The 18,339-nt window shown below is 39.6% G+C and overlaps 1 protein-coding gene across 1 annotated transcript in view; it reads left to right on the top strand.

Moving 5' to 3' along the window:
* NECAB1 (N-terminal EF-hand calcium binding protein 1) overlaps positions 1-18,339 on the top strand; it is a 201,341-nt gene that overhangs the window by 142,412 nt on the left and 40,590 nt on the right. The window contains exons 6-8 of the mRNA XM_045981674.1: positions 2,391-2,527; positions 12,823-12,944; positions 15,729-15,805. Coding sequence (XP_045837630.1) covers positions 2,391-2,527; positions 12,823-12,944; positions 15,729-15,805 — 336 coding nt within the window. The remainder of the gene's footprint in view (positions 1-2,390; positions 2,528-12,822; positions 12,945-15,728; positions 15,806-18,339) is intronic.

Raw genomic sequence — 18,339 nt, 5'->3', positions numbered from 1 at the left:
TATCAGAGTAAGAGAGAAGTTTTGGTGGAAGAAAAATTTGCTGCCACAGAGTCGTCAATTGTTGGATTTTAACTGTCCTTAAATATTGAACTTTGGCATCACCGAAATCTTGATATGTAAGACCACAATAGTCAAGCCAATTACATTTTTAGGCTTAGGAGTTTCTCTGCAATCAAGTATTGAGTGCACATCTGGTATGGGCACCATGAGACACACAGAAATATAAGGCATGACCTTTGAGTCTAGGAAGCTAAAATCTAATTGCGATGATAAGCAATTAGTTCTTTAGTTTTGACATGACAAATACTTAACATTTAACTGAGAAAAGAGTGAGGCTAATGTGAGAATGTTCGGTGAATGTATGCTTTCTTTACTTCCCAGGCCCACTACAAACAGGTGTAAAACTTTATCATTCTCTGTAGTCACAGGGTATACCGAGATGCAAATGTAATTAGCATCATCTCTGCCTACACTAATATGTTGTCTTGACATTTTAACACATTTTATATTTTTATTTCTTTAATGAATTTTATTTTAAAAATATGCTTTCACAAAATGCGAATGGCTGGGGAAAAAATCAGGCACACCATTTTTTCTGTCACACATTTTCTTTTCAAAAGAAAGCTTTCCTCGGGCACCTGGGTGGCTCAGTGGGTTAAAGCCTCTGCCTTCGGCTCAGGTCATGATCCCGGGGTCCTGGGATAGAGTCTCGCAGCAAGCCTTGCATTGGGCTCTCTGCTCGGCAGGAAGTCGGCTTCCCCTCCTCTCTCTGCCTGCCTCTCTGCCTAACTTGTGATCTCTGTCTGTCAAATAAATAAATAAAATCTTTAAAAGAAAGAAAGAAAATCTTTCCTCAATTTAAAAACATACTGAGGAATAATTTTTTGACGTTTTTATTGCTATTAAGTAGCAAGCTATTTGATGAAATTAAATATTTGGTTATGTTTACCTTGAATTAACTCACAGAAATCCTTAGGTTATTTTAAGCATCTAACGTTTTGGCTTGTGGTTAGTTTCTTAGGTGGAGTTTAAAGGCATTACAATTTTAAGTTTAAGTCAGATCATTAGATATGATAGATAAGAGAATTCCCTGTGTTCATCTATAAGAATGGACTTAAACCGATGATCGAAACATTTCATGATTTCAAAGTAGAAACAAAAGGAGGATTTCTATGGCATTAGGTGATTGGGGCACCAGAAGAAAAATCCCAAAGTGATTTCTGTCAGTAGGCCACGATCCGTTATGTCCTAATTTAGGGTTGATAGAAACACAGTGTATTTTTGAGTTGGACTGTATGCCCGAGTTATCGTCTGATTTGTAAATGAGAAAACTAGGACCCAGAAAGATTAAATAATTATGTCTTCGTTTTCTGTTTACAACCATGACCTGAGAGTCCCCAGCACATCATAACCTCCAGCATTATCTTGTCACTGTTATTCCTTTGGTTTTATATTTTCATCCATGAAAAAAAAAATCATTTAGGGACAGAGCTAGATCAATGTGTTTCTTAGCTGAACTCGTATTTATCATCCCCACCCAATACTCTGGAAAATCAGGTGGGGCTGGCTGGTCTCATGACCTGAACGAGTGCTCTGACACCTCTTCCATGCCAGCCTGCTTTTGTTTTCTGTCTTGGTTCTCTCTGAGACTATAGAAGACAAGAACAGCATAGCACCATGCACAGCCCACCTGTCTCCTGAGACTAAACTCTGCAAGTATAGCTATGGTGTTTGTGATGATCACTGGTAGACTTGGGGCTGTTTGAAGCTGTGGTGCTTTTGTGGCTAAGTCTGATGCAAATGAGGCTCAGGTAAGTTCCTGAGGGAGGGACAGAAGCAGATTTAGTAAACTGTTTAAATATTCCATGCTTAACATTTTCTGAATTGGGGGATAACTACACATAATTTCCTTTGGCTTCAGTATAATACAGAGCAGGCATAATAAATACATCAAGAAGGAACTAAGCCAATTGCTGAAACGTGACTACATTTAGTTGATAACAGAAAAAATAAACAGTGGCATCGTCATTACTTAAATGAAGCATAGAACAGACTCTGAGTTAATCACTTACCAACCTTCTTCACCAGATAATATTCTTTTCCTTTTCTACCAATGTCTGTTCCATAATTCCAGTGGGTTTTTTCCTTTTTCCTAACATTGAGGCAGGTGCACTGGGAGATGAGCTAGATATTCCTGTTACCTCTGCAGCTCTGATACTCAACTTCTGGTGGGCGGGTAGAGCGCTGCCTCCACCTCCATGGTCAACATGTCTTCTGTCCCTGGTTTCTCCTCGAAGATTAATCTGAAATTGAGGGGTACGTGGGGGAAAAGCACTCCTGGATATTCTTCCTTACCATACTTCTAATTGCCTTTGCTCTGTCATCCTTAGGACTACCAAGAGGCCTCTAATTTGGAACAATTTGTAACTCGATTTTTATTGAAGGAGACCTTGAATCAGCTGCAGTCTCTCCAGAATTCTCTGGAATGTGCCATGGAAACTACTGAGGAACAAACCCGTCAAGAAAGGCAAGTTAAATATTTTCATATATCTCTAGCGATGATGAAAGAACAGTTGAGGGGCATTACGATTAAGCTAGTGAAAACTAAAAATGAGAATTAATAAATTTAAAGAGAATAACAGGAACTTCCTTTGGGTACTCGCCTTGTATCTGCCTCTAAAAGCAACCATTCTATTTTTACTCTCCATCATTTATTCAAATTTAAATTGCAAATTTAGTAGATGGAGAAGACTTTAAAATACAGATACATTTTACATAGTCCTGACTCTTCAGCAGGCTAAAGTCTACTAAGACATAAAGAGTAAAACTGTGATGTAAGATGCAAAGTGATACATATCATACAGAAGAGGAAATAAGGTGCCAAGGATTTAGGAAGAGTAAAAGATCGCAGATAGAGAGAAGGAAGACAAATTCACGGAATTTTCTGGTGATATTTGGGCTCATCTTGCAAATGAGTATTATGTGAAAATGTGGAAATGGTAGAGACTTAGAGTCTAAGTCAACCGGGATGTACCTAGAGACTTGGGCATAAAATCAGCCTATTTATTGAAGGAAATAAAAAGTGAATGGTAGGGAAAGATTTCAAAATTCAAGACCACCAATTAATATCACTGAGAGGGTAAGTAATGCTATTATAAGGGCTATGTAAATAAGGGTGTTAATGCTAAAGAGGAACCTGAATTAGAGCTGTGTAAAGCAGACATCAAAATTATTCTAACCAGCAGTTGGTACTTTCTTGAGTTGCCATTGTTTACACCTTGCAAGCTAGAGAAGGGCTTGGCAAAACTCTGGCTTATGCAACATATTTTGCATGTGTTACTTCAAACCAACACATATGACCATCTAACTTTTGCATTTTAAATTAGAGAGAACTGCACAGGAACTTTTTTGAACAGGCTGATAACAGACTGCTCAGTAGGGCCAATTTTTCTAAACAAACTAATGGATACGTAATTATTAGGACATCTCAGAAAAACAGTGGAATTTTCAAACATGTGTTTACAACGTCAAAATGAGTGAGCACCAGCAAATTCTAACAAAAGAGCCTCTAATCTCAAATCTAATGAGCTCGTGCAGCTGATGAACGTGGGTCTGCACTGTGCAGTGGATCTGGGCCGCATTTCTACATTATAAACTTATTTTCAGTGCCTTGAGTGATTCTGTTATCAAATGGCAGGCATAACAGATAGCTTTAGAAAAGCAACAACCCTGTGCCTCAAGTTTGAGCAGAAGATAACTAAACATCTTGAGACACAATGAAATTGATTTTGTGTTCCACATAGGAAAATGCAGTTGATTTCTCTGTTTTGTTTAGATTTTCTTGATGTGAAGTGGATTCTCCCTTTTCAGAATCAATTATTTGTCACCTGAGCAGAGGCCTGTAAAAGCACTGTGCTTCCTTTCCTCACCGGCACTTTGGGTTTTTTCTGCAGTCATCTCCTGCCGGCTTGAGTTCTGCATTCACTGCCATATAGTGAATATATGACAGATAGCTGCTCTCCGTGTCAGGCCACAGGCGAGCCTTGGCCTCCTGTGAAAACTGCCGACAGCTGCATAGCAGCTGTGTTTGATGAGAAGGCGTGTGATAATGCAGAACTTGATGAAAGTGGAAGACACTAGAGGACTAATGAGTATTTTATTTCTAGGCTTCCAGCTCAAACAGAGCTTGGAGGAATGAGAACTATTACGGGTCTGATGCAACTTATGGTCTTTGACTAAAGTACCCAGGGATTCCCAGATCTTACCCCAAATCCACGATACTCTTCTCAGGGAGGTTTTCATTAAAAAATAAATAAAAAGCTAGTTTCTGCTAGGGGTTGGTTCCCATAGATCCAACTTGAAGTGTCTAGTGACCCTGCCTGAAGAGTGGGAATTAGGCTCATGCTTAAAATTACTGTGTCTCCTCTCCCTACGCCATCTAGCAATCAGATGGCCACAAGAAACCAAAGTTAGGAGAGCCCCAGGGGCCCTCACCAGTGGAGAAAAAAACAGGACAGGAAAGATGGCTGTCTTTTTCCCATGGTATTAGACAAGAGATCAGTAAATAAGCCTTAGAGGAGATAAGACTTGAATGGGATCTTTAGGGTAGATTTAAAGGTAGAGGATATTCTCCTTGGAAGGATGGGATTTCCTCACCCATGCCATAGTACCCATCTTCTTCCTTCTGGCTGGCTCTTCCTCATTTGTTTGGTCACTGCTTGGACAACACTGCTCTCAGACTAGGACTTTATACCTCCCACTCCAACACTGTGAACTTCCTCAGTACCATCTACTTAGACTTACCTATAAACTCAGTCCTTGTGATCATGACCTGAGCTGAAGGCAGAGGCTTTAACTGAACCACCCAGGTACCCGAGACTTTGTTTCTAAATGAAAAGGGCTTTTTCTTGTTTCCCTGTACCTGGCACAACTGCATGTTAAATATATGAAACTGAATGAAAGGGAATCCCAGGGAAAGGGAGCTATATAGAACAGCGAAGGATGAGGACCTGGGACGGTGAGAACAACCCTTCTGGCAGCTGAGGTTAGCAAGTCTAAAAACTAGACAGATGCATTTTGATTTCATATGATCAGAGATTGTCTTGATGGTTTTAAATTAAGGAGAAATGGAATGAAAACAAGTTTTAAGGGAAATTAGTCTCATAACAGTATATAGTAAAGATTTGAGATGAGTTAGAACAAGGTCAGAGAGAAGAGATCAAATCAATGTACCCTGAAACTCACCCATTTTTTATAACATAAAGGAAGGTTCCATGATGCCCTGCATAGTCAACAGTTGCAACCTGCAGATAGCCTTAAAAATCCCAGGGTTATAATAATTTGCTTCCCCTTAAGCATCAGTATTACTTTGGGGCTTAATATTTATGAAACCTTGGGATACAAAACTTCATTGGAATATAGCAAATTTTGAGGAGTTATCTATTCTAGCTATCAACCCCAGGGAGGAATCACACAGTATCACTCATCCTGCAGTAATGAGTTAGGCATGCAGTGTTGGGCAGAATGTCTGTATCTATTCATGTGAAAATGGCAATTTCAGAGAGAAGGGATGCATACCGCTGGAATGCCACAGAGGTGATATTTTTCAGATGGTATTCTTCAACAGTCTTTGTATCTGTCCTGGCATACTGGCTAAATGAGAGCCACTTTAATTTCATGTCTTCTGAAAGTACCTAATAGCCAATGACAAGAATAATCATCATGTTACACTGGAGCTTCCCTCGAGAGGCCCCTGTCCTCGTACATAAGCCTCTCTTCTTCACAAACCAGAGTTCTAGGAACACGGTTTAATTATATGTGAATTTCTTTTTATAATGGAATCTGAAATTTACTCTATTTTCCAAAGTTCTTCTTTATCCAGAGAAATGACTAATTCTTCCGAGGTTTAGAAGTTATTTTTCTCCTTTTGATGGTTGTCTATTGTATAAGTAAGAGAAGGCCTTAATTTTGCTTGCAGGTGATTATAAAACTTCAGACAGTCTACATTCCCTTAGCTTGAGCATAAAGGAGAACTGCTCTAGTCACCTGTCCTTCTGACCGCTAAAGCTGCAAGAAAGTTAATCTTTTTTAAATGCCAAAGGAGAATTCATAGGGTGGTCTAGTTAAAGATTGGAGAGTAAACATATGATTTCTTTTCCTTCCTCCCTAAAACTTTCAAAGAATTCATTAACAGAGCCTGGACAACAAGGAGTCATATATGTACAAAGATAAGGATAGATGAACCAAAGGGGTAGAAACTTGGAATATGGAAAGAAAATGAATGTAGTAGTGACTGATGTTGGAGCTCTGAGAAAGACAAAACATAGACAATGTACGAAGCCACAATGCAATGTAATTGGTGTCACGATCCTCAGAGAGGCTCATGAATTGGTTTTCCTGTGCACAGTGGGGGTGAACTTAGGGCTAATGTATTGTTGAAAGCTCCATCTAACACTGGGTAAGTGTCCCTCCTCAGTCTTTGAGGAAGCCTAGAGATGTGTTTTCTGGAGAAGGGGAATAGACCACTGGTACTGCAGCGGTCAGGACACGATACTAAAACACAGGCATTAAGTGAAAGTCTCCATACTGAACAGTGAGATTTGAAAGTCATTCAGCATGCTGTACTCCCAAAGCCCTGACAACTGGACTCATACACTCTAGTTGGGAGAGTCTTCTCTCACTTTACTGTGGGATCTCATCAGCCCAAGAGAAAGACTAAGTACCAAGAGTTTGTGTCCCCTAATGAATAGGCCAAGTCAGGCCACCCTACTGTAGGGCCTGCAAGTTGGCAATCTCTGTAACCCCCCCGCCACACACACACACACACACACACACATACACACACACACTCCACTCATCCCTGTTTCCTTCCTCTGAAATAGGCAGGGACAACCAAGAGAACATGTCAAACACAAGAAAAGAAACTTAGGAGAAATAAATTTAATGCAGAGAGCAGAAGAAAGCTTCCAAATAAGAAAAAAAAAATCAGTACTCTGAGAAAGCAGATAAAATATTGCATTTATGAATTAAGGACAGGATGCTATTTAAAAAATAATAATATTCAAAACACATAAAGAGCTCTTGGAAATTATGGTTGCAGAAATAACCTGTGAGCAAGATTCGGAGATAAAAGTATGATGACGTTTCCACAGAGATGAAAAATAGGAAAGAAAAAAAATAAACTATAGGATAGTCCAAAAGGCCCAATATTTGAAAAGTAGTAATTCCAGAAAGAGGAAAAAGAGAAATTTTCTAAGAAATAATTCTCAGAACAAGGACCCGAGTTTCCAGGTTGATAGAACAGACCAAGAGCCTATTACAATAAATCATAAAATCTGACACCAAGGCATGGCATTTTGAAATTTCAGAATATCAAAGACAAGAAGAAGTGTCCTAAAATCTTCCAGACAGAAAAACCATTTCAAATACAAAGAATAAAGAAAACACTAGATTTTCTCAATAATGACACTGGAAACAAGAATGCAATCAAACAGCCTTTTCAAAATTTGAAGAGAACGTGATTTGCAACCTAAATCTCTCTACTCTGACTTCTGGAGAAGATGACACAGTAGGAGGATCCTAGGCTCCCACTGTCCTATGGATACACCTAAATAACACCCACATCAATGTAAATAACCCGGAAAATGACCAGAAGACCAGCAGAACAGACTCTCAACATCTAAATGTAGGAAGAGGCCCATTGAAAATGGTAGGAAGGGTGGAGATGTAGTCACAAGCCAAACAGACCCACAACTGTCTCTGGGAGGGATGGACACTGAACATGGAGAAGGGAAAAGAGCAGACCCCCCATAGGTGCCCCCAGACATAAGGGATTCACATAGGAAAGATGAACCCCTATAACCTTTGGATTTGAAAACCAGAGGGGCTTAATTTTGTAAGTTTTAAATAGTCATTGGGGCTTAATTAAGACCTAGAACTTTCTTTCTTTTTTTTTTTTAGATCTTACATATTTGAGAGAGAGTGAGAGAGAAAGCATGAGAGGAGGGGGGAGGATCAGAGGGAGAAGCAGACTCCCTGCTGAGTCTACCTCAAGAAGCCAGAAAGATCCCAAATAAACTAACCTTACAACTAAAGGAGCTAGAAAAGGAAGAATAAATAAAACCCCAAACCAGTAGAAGGAAAGAAATAATAAAGATTAGAGCAGAAATAAAGGAAATAGAAACTAAAAACAAAAACAAACCAAAAAGATCAATGACACCAGGAGTTGGTTCTTTGAAAAGATTAACAAAATTAATAAACTTTTAGGCAGAATTATAAATATAAGACTCAAAATCAGAAATGAAAGAGGAGAAATACCAACCAACATCATGGATTATTAGAGAATATTATGAAAAATTATATGGCAACAAATTGTACAATCTAGAAGAAATGGATAAATTCCTAGAAACATATAACCTCCCAAAACTGAATCAGAAAGAAATGGAGAATTTGACAGACCAATTACCAGCAATGAAATTGAATCAATAATTAAAAACTCCCCAAAAACAAAAGTCCAAGACCAGATGGCTTCACATGTAAATTTTACCAAACATTTAAAGAATCATTAATACTTATTCTCAAAGTATTCCAAAAAACAGTAAAGGAAAACTTCCAAATTCATTCTGTGATGCCAGCATTACCCTGATATCAAAACCAGACAATGACACTACAATGAAAGAAAATAAAAGAGAACTATAAGCCAATATCTCTGAAGAACACAGATGCAAAATTCCTCAACAACACATTAACAATTTGAATCCACCAATATATTAAAAAAAATCATTCATGATCCATTCATCTGTTGATGGACATCTAGGTTCTTTCCATAGTCTGGCTATTGTAGACATTGCTGCTATAAACATTCGGGTACACGTGCCCCTTCGGATCACTATGTTTGTATCTTTAGGGTAAATACCCAGTAGTGCAATTGCTGGGTCATAGGGTAGTTCTATTTTCAACATTTTGAGGAACCTCCATGCTGTTTTCCAGAGTGGTTGCACCAGCTTGCATTCCCACCAACAGTGGAGGAGGGTTCCCCTTTCTCCACATCCTCGCCAACATCTGTCATTTCCTGACTTGTTAATTTTAGCCATTCTGACTGGTGTGAGGTGATATCTCATTGTGGTTTTGATTTGTATTTCCCTGATGCCGAGTGACGTGGAGCACTTTTTCATGTGTCTGTTGGCCATCTGGATGTCTTCTTTGCAGAAATGTCTGTTCATGTCCTCTGCCCATTTCTTGATTGGATTGTTTGTTCTTTGGGTGTTGAGTTTGCTAAGTTCCTTATAGATTTTGGATACTCGCCCTTTATCTGATATGTCGTTTGCAAATATCTTCTCCCATTCTGTCAGCTGTCTTTTGGTTTATATACACAATGGAATACTATGCAGCCATCAAAAGAAATGAAATCTTGCCATTTGCGACGACGTGGATGGAACTAGAGCGTATCATGCTTAGTGAAATAAGTCAATCGGAGAAAGACAACTATCATATGATCTCCCTGATATGAGGACATGGAGAAGCAACATGGGGGGGTAGGGGGATAGGAGAAGAATAAATGAAACAAGATGGGATTGGGAGGGAGACAAACCATAAATGACTCTTAATCTCACAAAACAAACTGGGGGTTGCTGGGGGGGGTGGGATTGGGAGAGGGGGAGCGGGCTATGGACATTGGGGAGGCGAGGCGAACCATAAGAGACTATGGACTCTGAAAAACAACCTGAGGGTTTTGAAGGGTCAGGGGTGGGAGGTTGGGGCAACCTGAGGGTTTTGAAGGGTCAGGGGTGGGAGGTTGGGGGAACAGGTGGTGGGTGATGGGGAGGGCACGTTTTGCATGGAGCACTGGGTGTTGTGCAAAAAGAATGAATACTGTTACGCTGAAAAAATTAATAAAAAGGGAAAAAAAAATCATTCACCATAATCAAGTAAGATTATAAGCTTCTGCACAGCAAAGGGAATAATCAAAGAAACAAAATGACAGCCTACTGATTGGGAGGAGATATTTGCAAGTAATATATTTGACAAAGGGTTAATATCCAAAATATATAAAGAATATATAGAATGTATAAAACTCAACACCAAAAGAATAAATAATCAAATTAAAAATGGGCAGAAGATAAGAACAGATATTCCTCCAAAGACGGCATATAGGTGGCCAACAGACACATGAAAAGATGGTCAACTCACTAACCATCAGTGAAATGAAAATCAGAATTAGACTGAGGTATCACCTTACTCCTGTCATGACTAAAATCAAAAACACAAGAAACAAGCGTTGGCAAGAATGTGGAAGAAAAGAAACCCTCGTGCACTGTTGGTGGAAATACAAACTGGTGCAGTCACTGTGGAAACCAGTATGGAGGTTCCTCATAAAATTAAAAATGGAATTACCATAAGATGCAGTAATTCCACTCCTGGGTATTTAACCAAGGAATATGAAAACACTAATTTGAGAAGATAAATGCACCCCTGTGATTATTGCAGTATTACTTATAATAGCCAAATATGAAACCCAAGTATCCATTGATAGATGAATGGATAAAGAAGTGTACACACACACACATACATATTCATATACATACAGTGGAATATTATTCAGCCATGAAGAAGAATGAAATCTTGCCATTTTCAGCAACATGGATGGATCTGGAGAGCATAATGTTAAGTGAAATGTCAGTAAGAGAAAGACAAATGCCATATGAGTTCACTCATGTGGAATTTAAAAAATAAAAAAGACATTACAGACTTTTTTAAAAAAGATTTTATTTATTTGAGAGAGAGATAGGGAGAGAGAGCACAAGTGGGGAGGTGAGGGAGAAGCAGGCTCCCTGCTGAGCAGGGAGCCCCATGTGGGGCTCGATTCCAGAACCCTGAGATCATGACCTGAGCTGAAGGCTGTCCCTTAACTGACTGAGCCATCCAGGTGCCCAGAAATCACAGACTCTTAACTATAGAGAACAAAACTGATGGTTACCAGAGGGGAAGTGAGTGGGGGGATAGGTGACATAGGTGAAGGAGATTAGGAGTACACTTATGATGATGAGTACTGAGTACTGCATAGAATTATTGAATCACTATATTATACACCTGAAAATATACACCACTGTACATTAATTATACAGGAATTTTTAAAAATAAAGCGCTTGACCCCATAAAACCACGAATAAAGTAGAATAAAATAAAAGTATCTCTTTTTTGAAAGGTTTTATTTATTTGTCAGAGAAGGAGAGACAGCACAAACAAGGGGAGAGGCAGGCAGAGGGAGAAGTAGGCTCCCACTGAGAAGGAGCCCGAAGCGGGACTCAATCCCAGGATCCTGAGATCACGACCTGAGCCAGAGGAAGATGCTTAACAGACTGAGCCACCCAGGTGTCTCAAAAGTATCTTTTTAATATGCAGTATCTCAAAATTTTGAACACTGTATCAAAATCTAATGATGTACTATATGCTAGATAATTGAACATAATAAAAAAAGAGAACGAGCGTAAAAAAATAAAAAGCTATTAAGATCGTTTATTTATTCAAAAAAAAAAATTGCCTCTCATGGTGCACCCCTTCCTATGAAACAATTAGAGATTCTTTTTCACCAAAATAAAGAGAAAATGAAATCCAGCTTAAAAGGGAGTTTGGGGGGAATCAGCATTAGAGAGAGGCTAAAGAAATTTTCCCTTAATGATAGTAAAGGAAGATTTTGGACGATTGAATTAGTATTAGAATTGGCTATATGTAACAGGAAAAAAGTGGCTTAAACACAAAAGGTTTTATTATATCATATGAAAGAGCTTGGTGGGGACTTCTGGGTGGCTCAGTGGTTTAAGCCTCTGCCTTCGGCTCAGGTCATGATCTCAGGGTCCTGGGATGGAGCTCCGCATGGGGCCTTCTGCTCAGCAGGGAACCTGCTTCCTCCCCCACCCCATACCACCGCCTACTTCTCTGCCTACTTGTGATCTCTCTCTCTCTGTCAAATAAATAAATAAATACATCTTAAAAAAAAAAAAAAAAAAGAGTGTGGTGGTGGGAGCCTAAGCACCTGACAGCTCTACAGATTTATCATAGACCTCCTGCCTTTTTCACATATTAAGTACATCCTCGTGTTTGCCTCATGATGCAAGATGGTTGCTGGAATTCCAGCTATCATGTGTGTATTCCAACCAGGATAGAAGAATGGGGAAAGACCAAACACTTGCTTCCCAAGTTGAATTGATTCTTTCAAATAGTTTTTCAATAAGTTCCTTATAATATTTCCTTGTATATACTCTTGACCTGAGCTTTTCATAGTGGGAAGTTAATAGATCCATTTTAAAACTGAAGAATAAAATGATAGCAATTTAAGCATATTATATACCGACATGAGGATAAATACTCAAATTAACACTTGTTGAAAGCATTCCCTCTTTGAAAGGGGAATGTGTAGATTATTTAATTTTTAAAATTGTATGGATACATAGCCTTGACTTAAAAAACTTAAAACTGACTGAACACTGTAAGTGTTCTCAAACTAAATACATCAGCACACCCAAAAACATTTTTTCCACTGATGGTTTGCTCAAGATAGGTAAGATGTTTTTCTTAAGTCACAAATTAATATACAATTTTTACTCAGACTTTTAAAGAATATACACAGCTCACAGTTTCTCCTTCAGATTCACATTTATACATTTATAAAACCAAGTCTTCTGGGTCTTTAGAGCATGTTGGTAAGCAGCAATTCTCCTAACTTTTCATTTCACTATACCAGAAAATCTTTGGGACTGATAGCTGAAGATCTGTTTCTCGAGGCAAGAAACATGCCGTTGTTAAATGTTGTATCTCTTGTTCAAGGCAAGGGCCGACCAAGCCGGAAGTCCTGTTGATTCAGTGGCCTGGAAAACGATCAAGTCGCCGAGTCCAGAGACACAACAGCTTCTCCCCTAAAAGCCCTCAGTTTAGTGCCTGTGGTCCAGGTAATGAAGCTTTGTCATTTTTCTCCTTCCAAACTGACTCAATTTGTATTTTCACGTTGACATTTTTTAAACAAGTTGTTTCATATGTTTTAAACAAATAAAACAGCAGTAGTAATGGAATGGTTTTCCTGTACCAGATAAGTTTGAAACCACGTGGCAAAGAGCCTACGGTATTAAGAACAGGGTGGTGATCCTCCCGGTTGTTTCCGGCAGAATCCCACAGCAGCATCCAGCAGAGCACAGAGGAACGATGGGTAGGGCAGAAAGCAGCTCGGTCGCCTCCTGCGCAAGGACTGGAGACCTGTAGAAGTCCCCATCAGTTTCAAGAAAGGAGGCACCCTTTAGTTTGTACCCTAATTTTCTCCAGATCCCCTAAAGCCTATCTAAACATATGTAAAGTCCATCTCAGGAAAAGGATCTTTATTTCCTTTCATGATGGGATTAAAGTCATAGCTGGCACTTTTGAAGCATGAAATATATTATGACACTTATTGGCCTAAAACCTTAATATTTTAGGTTGTTTTCACTGTGCCATTTTAATAATTACTTTAATAATCCATTTGAAATACACAAATTCATGTTGCAAAGCATCAGTAATTTCTGTAAAGCATATGTATGCATGCACGTGTGTGTATGCATATGAGTGTGCATATATATAAACATCACTTGAACATATTGTTTTGACACAAATTAATCTTTAAATATCTGATATTTCAATAAACCAAAGTACTAACTATAGTCTATATTTACACAGACTGTACTTGAAAGGTTTCAAAGTGCCTTCTTGAACACTGTCTTTTTTCATTCTAATACCTTATATAAGATAGATGTTAGTATCTTTATTTCTCCAGAAGTGAAGCAATTTGTCCAAGGTCTTCTGATTTATTAGTCCATTTTTACAGCAAGACAACCACCAAAGCTCAGTGATTACCACTGCGAATATTTGTCTTTTTTCTCTCATGGGTCTGTGGTTGATGGTGATTTGGGTGACCTCAGCTGGATGTGTGCTCCCCAGGTGAAAGTAGGGTTCAGCTTACCTTCTCATGTAGCCTGTTGGGACCAGTGCCTCCTTGGAGAGGAGTTTCTTCTCTTGCTGGCTGTCAGCAGCACAAACAGCCAGACCACGTCACACGACTCACTTGAAACCACTGTGTGCATCTTACCTGCTAACTCTCCAGTGGCCAGATGAGTCCCATGTCGAACCCAGTAGCAGTGGGGAGGGACATCTGCTCCACCTGTCGTGGTAGGAGGTGCTGCGAGGTAGAAGGACAACGACTGTATGCATAGAATTCTATCCCAGGAAGAAAGGGGAAGTTCGTGAGCACTAATACAGCCTACTGTGTGCTGTTAGGAAATGACAATTCTAGGTTCCTAGGTCAAAATATAGATTGTTCTTCATGCTTTAGCCCTTTAGAAAACAGAGCAAAAACCAAAACATCCTTCTAAGGAATTTTGATGGGTCAGCCACCTTAAATTCTTCTAGGAACAAGCCAGGATGGAAATGGTGTTGACAAATTTGTAAGTTAAAAAGTAAACATAAATTTTGTTCATACAGTTACAATGTTTTCTGTTATAAAGTGCCCTTATTCTGATTTTTTTTTCTTATATCCAATTCTGTGTGACTGTGCTCCTGCTTAGTTTTGCCTCCTAACTTATGTGATGGGCTTTGCAAGGAGTTTCACCCAAGAATGCAGAGAGAGCAAGAAGTGCATTCTAATGTCAAGTACGACCTCTTTATAATTTGGTTTTCTCTTCCAAACATTCAAAGCTAAAACAAGGTTTTACAGTTTGAACTCAATCATATCCTCCCATCAAGAAATATTCAATAATATTTCAGCAAATGCCTATGAAATCATTTTTGAGCCAAGTTGCCATAAGGACTCACAAGGAGGCCAGGATATCTATGCAGGGGCTCAGACCATAACTCTTCCCTTTGCACCCTTGAATAATCTCCAGGTCATGAGTTCAAGCCCTACACTGGGTATAGAGCTTACTTGAAAAACCGAGAATAAAATAAAAAAGGCTTAAAAATTTTTTTTAATTAAAAAGGTAATTACAGCAACAATATTAGCAGGAGGACTTGGTGCTAGATACAGACGTATGTTTGTGTGTATGTTCACACAGACGTACATATGCACATCTGTCACGTGTATGCGTGTATATATATGTGTGTGTGTGTGTGTATACACACGTATATATTTTGATCGAATCCTCACAATAACTATGTGGCCACAGATACTATTGCCATTTTAAAAATCAGGAAGCTGAGGTCAGAGGAGTCCAGTCATCTGAGCAAGATCAGCAGCTTCCAGATCCTGCACTCTTAACTGCTATGCCATGACCACAGCGCCCACGCTTATTCTGATTAGGCCCTAGGAAAGGAGACACCAGCTACCTTGCTGTGGTCAGACCTCTTACTTCCCTGGCTCCTGCCACTGTCACAGAAGTAAACTTAGAATTACTGATGGATGCTTTCCGTTTTTTCGACAGAAAAACCAGCCATCTCACGGAGTGGTAAAAATGGCTCAGCAGGATTTGTTCCTTGACGATCAAAGGCCAGTGCAGGCAATGACGTCAAAGGCACAGACTTGCAAAAATGAACCCACGGGGGCACGCGGATCTATGGAAAGCGATAACTCAGAAAGAACTCATGTGAATGCAGTTCTTAAGAAGGTGGTGACTAGTCAGTGACACTGTGTGCTTCCTTCCAGGTCAAAAGAAAGTTCTGAAATGCCCAAACATTCCCTCTGTTTAATACATTGTCCTCATGGTTTTTCCCTCAAGGCTTGTTAGAAGAAGATAACCAGTGGATGACCCAGATCAATAGACTTCAGAAATTAATTGATCGACTGGAAAAGAAGGTAAGTGCTTCCTTTTCTTTCTTCTCCCTCTCACTTTTCAATATGTTCTGACCCGTTTTCCTCACGGCATTAATACATCCATGGCTGCCCCATGGTTAGAATAACAGGCAGGAGTCCTGTGATGCTACAAATGGCTGCTTGGTAGTTATCTGGGCGTTTCTGTTAAGGCAAATATGGAAGCGCATGTTAATTCTCAGTCCCTCACCCCTTCCCCCGGTTATAGTTAAGATAGGATGTAGAGGGGCGCCTGGGTGGCTCAGTCAGTTAAGCATCTGCATTCGGCTCCAGTCATGATTCCAGGGTCCTGGGATGGAGCAGGTCCCTGCTCAGTGGGGGGCCTGCTTCTCCCTCTCCCTCTGTCCCTCCTCCCATGCTCCTGTGCGTGCACACATAGTTTCTCTTTCTCTCTTTCCAATAAATTAGTAAATCTTTAAAAAAAATTTTTTTTAAAAAGGATGTAGAGTTGCAAGTTAAATAAATGAACTGCACTGCCTGCCTCTTAGGTTACCACTGCTGTAGGTAGCAGTGCGCCTGAATGATGCAGATGGCCGCTTGTAGGGATGGCCTGGCCCACATCCCGGAAGTGTTTTGGAGTGACTCAGGGAAGTAGTTGGTGTGAGATACTAGAAGGTGAAATTACATTTGCAACTTCTGTAAATTAGCCTGCTAACGGATGAATTTTGGCACTCTGGAACTACCCAGTGAGCAACCAAGTAGGGATGTGACAAGTTTTTCAGATATATATTTTATGTTTCAAGTTATTTCTGTTGACTAATTCACTTAGTACCTGCAGTCCTAATATTGTACTGGTGTTCCCTTTGATGGAAAAGGCAGGTTATGTCAGTAAGAATATGTGTTTTCTGGTCACACCAGGCACCAAAGGAAGAAATGTTTATGTTTGAGACAGTTACAGACTTTGAAGAACCCATAGCCTGCTTGTAAAATTAAGCATTATTATAAAAGTTAATGGATTTTTCTTAAAGTATGTGATAGCACAGAACCAGCTTCATAGTTAATGCTCAGTCAACTCCTGCTGACTGACTGAGACGTGCCAAAGGAGTAGAACAGATGCTAATTACAATCTGTCCGATGCTTCCTGAGGGAAAGATCACTGCGAACTAGGCTGCTTGGCAAGGACTTGGTGTGGCTGGAGGGGCTTGAGTTGGGCTTTAAACTAAAACAATTAGGGATTTTGTTTGCAAGCAATAGAAATCACCTCTGTAATCAAAGTTTTTCTGGGAGGGTATGGGAGGGCCCATAGAATCAACAGAAGGTATAGAAACTGGGATTCATTTTCAACATTTTGAGGAACCTCCATGCTGTTTTCCAGAGTGGTTGCACCAGCTTGCATTCCCATCAACAGTGTAGGAGGGTTCCCCTTTCTCCGCATCCTCGCCAGCATCTGTCATTTCCTGACTTGTTAATTTTAGCCATTCTGACTGGTGTGAGCTGATATCTCATTGTGGTTTTGATTTGTATTTCCCTGATGCCGAGTGACGTGCTACCCTATGACCCAGCAATTGCACTACTGGGTATTTACCCAAAAGATAGAAACATAGTGATCCGAAGGGGCACGTGTACCCGAATGTTTATAGCAGCAATGTCTACAATAGCCAAACTATGGAAAGAACCTAGATGTCCATCAACAGATGAATGGATAAAGAAGATGTGGTATATATACACAATGGAATACTATGCAGCCATCAAAAGAAATGAAATCTTGCCATTGGCGACAACGTGGATGGAACTAGAGGGTATTATACTGAGTGAAATAAGTCAATTGGAGAAAGACAACTATCATATGATCTCCCTGATATGAGGACGTGGAGATGCAACATGGGGGGTTAGGGGGATAGGAGAAGAATAAATGAAACAAGATGGGATTGGGAGGGAGACAAACCATAAGTGACTCTTAATCTCACAAAACAAACTGGGGGTTGCTGGGGGGAGGTGGGGTTGGGAGAGGGGGAGTGGGGTTACAAACATTGGGGAGGGTATGTGCTATGGTGAGTGCTGTGAAGTGTGTAAACCTGGCGATTCACAGACCTGTACCCCTGGGGATAAAAATGCATTATATGTTTATAAAAAAATAAGAAATAAATAAAAAATTTAAAAAAAAAAATAAAAAGTTTTAGGTTCCTTAAAAAAAAAAAAAAAGAGAGACTGGGATTCAGGAAAAGTCAGGAGACAGAGTAACTCCAGAGATCTAAGTGAGAAATGATCAGTGGTCTCTCAGGATACCTCTACTGGAATAAGTGAGTTCCAACCAGCTCCAGTCTGTTGACATTATGCTCAAGATTCCACTTTCCAGGGGGTAGAATCTGGTTGGTCTTGTTAGGGTCCCAGGCTGATTACTTGGATAAGGGAGGGAAGAACATCTTGATTAACGGTCCTAGAGCACTGTGTTGAAAGGAGAAGAAAGAGTTTACTGAAAGGAAGATGTATCGTCATTAAAATTGGACTAAATACTAGTCTGCTAACAAACCAATGAATAAATAGATATTTGTTATGGAAAAGTAAATTTTTAGTAAAAA

Source organism: Meles meles, chromosome 1, assembly GCF_922984935.1.
Source record: "Meles meles chromosome 1, mMelMel3.1 paternal haplotype, whole genome shotgun sequence".
NCBI lineage: Eukaryota > Metazoa > Chordata > Mammalia > Carnivora > Mustelidae > Meles > Meles meles.
Note: the sequence above shows the minus strand (reverse complement) of the source record. Positions and strands in the feature narration are given on the sequence as shown.